This window comes from Engraulis encrasicolus, chromosome 10, assembly GCF_034702125.1.
Source record: "Engraulis encrasicolus isolate BLACKSEA-1 chromosome 10, IST_EnEncr_1.0, whole genome shotgun sequence".
NCBI lineage: Eukaryota > Metazoa > Chordata > Actinopteri > Clupeiformes > Engraulidae > Engraulis > Engraulis encrasicolus.
In genome coordinates this window covers 886,559-891,558 of record NC_085866.1, presented here as the reverse complement: position 1 = coordinate 891,558, position 5,000 = coordinate 886,559, and the positions used below count along the sequence as shown (strand labels likewise).

At 47.6% G+C, this 5,000-nt stretch overlaps 1 protein-coding gene across 1 annotated transcript in view; it reads left to right on the top strand.

Moving 5' to 3' along the window:
• Nucleotides 1–5,000, top strand: part of ddx20 (DEAD (Asp-Glu-Ala-Asp) box polypeptide 20) — a 30,187-nt gene that overhangs the window by 1,039 nt on the left and 24,148 nt on the right. The window contains exons 3-4 of the mRNA XM_063209516.1: nt 1–84; nt 1,272–1,386. The exon at nt 1–84 is cut by the window's left edge and continues 85 nt beyond it. Of these exons, the coding sequence (XP_063065586.1) occupies nt 1–84; nt 1,272–1,386 (199 nt within the window). The remainder of the gene's footprint in view (nt 85–1,271; nt 1,387–5,000) is intronic.

Sequence of the window (5,000 nt, the reverse complement as noted above, 5' to 3'; positions counted from 1 at the left end):
AATGCCACGTCTTCATTGGAGGAACTCCTGTCAGTCAAGACAAGACCCGCCTCAAGAAGTGCCACATTGCCATCGGATCACCAGGTGTGTTTGTGAGTTTGTATGTGCACGCACAAGTGAGTGTGCACATTTTTGTGTGAGTGTGTGTGTGTGTGTGTGTGTGTGTGTGTGTGTGTGTGTGTGTGTGTGTGTGTGTGTGTGTGTTTTAAGGAGAATGTTGTTTGGGTTCTGATAACACTGTTGCATGTTGCAGTCTCCTTCAACTGTAGTCTCACGTCACTATTGTGTACAAATACATGTGTGTCCGTGTGTACTGTATTTATATATATGTGTGTGTGTGTGTGTGCGCGCAGGGCGCATTAAGCAGCTGATTGAGATGGGTGTGCTGGCTGTATATTAACGTTAGTGATGGCAGTCTGGCACAAGCGCGCCGGAACGTGTTTCAAACCATCAACTGCGAAAACCATTAAACCACTGTTCCGAAGTTTGCTTCAGTACGGAAAAACCACGTGATATATGACGTATGAAACAGTAAACTGGTTCAGTTTTCCGAAAGCAGCTGCAGTGTTTCGCGCTGCCACACGAACCAGCAGGCGCGCGCAAATGTGTTTGGCCTGTTGCAGAGCCGTCTGCCAGGTCGCAGTGGAGAGAATAGATATTTTATTGACTGTCATTAGGCCTATAAGTCCCACTTGATAGACAAATAGACAACATCATCATACGTTATGAACACAACAAGGAGAAGACATTAATGTTCAGCAACGCTTTATTCTGATCGCCAAAAAAATAGCCTAATAGGCTAATAAATGAATGAAAAAATAAATGTGTCGTCTACTTCAACTGCCTCATCAGTAGCCCAAAATGTCAAATGTCTGGAAGTTAGTGTGCAAAAGTATGTGCTCAGTCCAATATTGGGGGTAATGTCGCAGATGATGAGGGCACAACATCTCATCTTATCGAATTGAGCCTGTTTAATTGCAAACATGGCTTTTCACCAGGAGAGGGCCCTGTTACTGAAGCTTCAAGTACTAACCCAATTTTTGAAGCAATATGCCTAAATGGTTCAGAGATTCAACAAGGCTTCATTGGCCCATCACTAATTAATGTGTGTGTGTGTGTGTGTGTGTGTGTGTGTGTGTGTGGAGGGCGCATTAAGCAGCTGATTGAGATGGGTGTGTTGGCTGTATATTAACGTGTGTGTGTGTGTGTGTGTGTGTGTGTGTGTGTGTGTGTGTGTGTGTGTGTGTGTGTGTGCGTGTGTGTGTGTGCAGGGCGCATTAAGCAGCTGATTGAGATGGGTGTGTTGGCCACTGCGAGCATTCGTCTGTTCGTGCTGGATGAAGCCGACAAGCTGCTGGAGGAGGGAAGCTTTCAGGAGCAGATCAAGTGAGTAGAGTACAAGCTGCTGGAGGAGGGAAGCTTTCAGGAGCAGATCAAGTGAGGACCGCAGGGTGTGTGTGTGTGTGTGTGTGTGTGTGTGTGTGTGTGTGTGTGTGTGTGTGTGTGTGTGTGTGTGTGTTTAGGCCGCATTAAGCAACTGATTGAGATGGGTGTGTTGGCCACTGCGAGTATTCGTCTGTTCGTGCTGGATGAAGCCGACAAGCTGCTGGAGGAGGGAAGCTTTCAGGAGCAGATCAAGTGAGTAGAGTACAGGGTGTGTGTGTGTGTGCGCGTGCGTGCGTGCGTGTGCACGTGTGTGTGCGTGCATGTGCACGTGTGTGTGCGTGCATGTGTAAGTGTGTGTGCGTGCGTTAAGGGTGGGCGATATACCGTATACCGTCTGCGAAGTTATCGTAAATGTTGTTTTGACGATGAGTAAGATATAATCGAGATATTTTTATGAAGACGCTAAAGACAAAGCCTTCAGAACAGGAGACGTAGCTGGCCTAAAGACAGCAAGGGCAAACCTGTCCCAGGGCATCAGGAAAGCAAAAAAGGAATACTCAGACAAAATAACAACACACTTCAAAGACAGCAGAGATGCACAGAGCCTGTGGCAGGGCATACAGGCCATCACGGACTATAAGCCTGCACCACGAAGCTGTGACAACAACACCTCTCTGCTAAACGACCTGAACAGTTTCTTTGCCCGCTTTGAAGCACAAAATGACACTCACCCACAGAAAACTCCCCCTCCCCCCCCATGATCAACCCCTTTACCTGTCCTCTGCCAGTGTTAAGAGGACACTGGCCACCATCAACCCACGCAAAGCAGCTGGCCCAGACAACATACCAGGCCGAGTGTTGAAGGATTGTGCAGAAGAGCTGAAGGATGTCTTCACAGACATCTTTAACATCTCTCTGGAGCAAGCAGTCATCCCATCACTTTTCAAAGCTGCTACCATCATACCTGTGCCGAAGAAATCATCACCATCATGCTTCAATGACTACCGTCCTGTAGCACTGACGCCCATAATCATGAAGTGCTTCGAACGGCTAGTCCTGTCACACATCAAAGCCACCCTACCCCCCACCCTGGACCCCTACCAGTTCGCATACCGAGCCAAGCGATCCACGGAGGATGCAATTTGCTCTGCCCTCCATCCAGCCCTCACCCACTTGGACAATAAAGACTCGTATGTGAGAATGCTGTTCATTGACTTCAGTTCAGCATTCAATACCATAATACCACAACAACTCATCAGAAAACTGGACAAACTAGGTTTCAGCACCTCCCTCTGCAACTGGCTGCTGGACTTCCTGATGCAAAGACCACAAGCAGTACGGGTAGGGAACAACACCTCAAGCACCCTGACCCTGAGCACGGGGCTCCGCAAGGTTGTGTTCTCAGCCCCCTGCTGTTCACGCTGCTGACACACGACTGCACAACGACCCACAGCACTAACCATCTAGTGAAGTTTGCGGATGATACAACACTGGTGGGCCTCATCACCAAGGGCGATGAGACTCACTACAGAGAAGAAGTAGACCTGCTGGCCAGATGGTGCAAAGACAACAACCTCCTGCTGAATGTCAACAAGACCAAGGAGATTGTTGTCAACTTCCAAAGGGTCCAAAAACAACTGCCACCACTGACCATCGACGGCGATGCTGTGGAGAGAGTGAGCAGCACCAAGTTCCTTGGAGTGCACATCAGCGACGACCTCTCTTGGACCACCAACACTACATCACTGGCGAAGAAGGCCCATCAGCGTCTCTACTTCCTGCGCAAACTAAAGAAGGCAAGTGCTACACCCTCCATCATGACAACATTCTACAGAGGAACCATAGAGAGCGTCGTGTCCAACTGCATCACAGTGTGGGGAGGAAGCTGCACGGAGAAAAACAGGAAGACACTCCAGCGTGTTGTGAACACAGCGAAGAAGATCATTGGAGTACCACTCCCCTCCCTGCAGGACATTTACACCACACGCCTCACCCGGAAAGCACTGATGATCATCAAAGACACAAGCCACCCTGCACACAAACTGTTCAGCCTCCTGCCCTCTGGAAAGAGGTACAGGCGCCTCCGTTCCCGTACCACCAGGCTTGCAAGCAGCACGATGCATCAAGCGATCAAGATGCTGAACACTCAACCCACTCTCCCTCCACTGTCAGCCTCTAGCCAGCAAGGCCACTGACAACCCCCCCCCCATCCCCCACCACCATATCTGCGACTGAACATTCCACCTGCACTACTATACTTGTGACTGAACTTTCAACCTGCACTAACTCAAAACATGCACACACACACACACACACACACACACACACACACACACACACACACACACACACACACAACACACACACACACACACACACACACACACACACACACACACACAAGCACACTGCACTTTCTGCACTAAACCCAAACATACACACACATACATGCGCACACACACACACACACACACACACACACACATCACACACACACACACACACACACACACACACACACACACACACACACACACACACACACACACACACACACACACACTGCTGCTGGTGTACTTGACAGACCTTTTTAATATTTATTTTTCTTCAAATGCTACTATTACCATGTCAGAACGCTATAAAGGACCTTTTAGGAAAAGCACAAAAGCACAACAATACCTCTTAATGTATGTCCTCTACAAGTCTTCTGTTGTCCAGTCTTGCACTTTAAATGTCTGTATGAGCACTGTCTATGTCCATACTGTCGTAAGTCCATGTATAAGTACTGTCTATGTCTATACTGTCTATGTCCTTACCTAGATTTAGTCTATGTCTGTATGGGAAAGCAAGAAATGTAATTTCAAATTCTTTGTATGACCAGTGCATGTAAAGAAATTGACAATAAAACCTACTTGACTTGACTTGACTTGAAAATCAACAAAAGTGCTGTGACAGGACTTATTCAGACAGTGACGACAGCCAAGCCTTTCAGCCAATAGTAATGTAGTTGTGAACTGGAGAAAAAAGTCTGTGAACCAATGAGCAGACAGCGCTGAGGGGGGCGGGCTGCAGCGTTTTGCCAGACAGGAGAGAGAAATTTCCGTGTCACTCACTCGTGCACAGACAGCTCTGTTGCTGCTGGGCACTGGAGGAGAGTTGCTGTTATCCAAATGGTGGATTTACATGAGGAATTCAACCACTAAACCAGCCATTGCATGGTGCTGAGGGCGTTTTGAAACTATATGCTTTACTTAGCAACCGTCTGTGATTATGGAAAGCCAAATAGTTAGGAAGATAAATAGCTTTGCCTCTGGTCTGAGAAATCGCTAGTTAGCATGCTAGTTAGCGAACTAGGCTGTTGTTCTCTACAACTATTAGTGGCTGTTACTCACTACTCAAACACCCACCTGCATACAGATGGCATAACTGCTTAGGTGGACAAGTACTGTTAAGTTAGACTGGTGCAGTGAGTTAAATTACAATGTGTGAAATTCAACACATGCAATTTGCAGCTGCCCTAGTTTCCTATCCATGTACTGTTTCCAGTCAAAAATGGCTGTCATCTAAGGGACTGTTCGTTATTTATTTTCGGGGTCACCGGAAGAATATGGGGG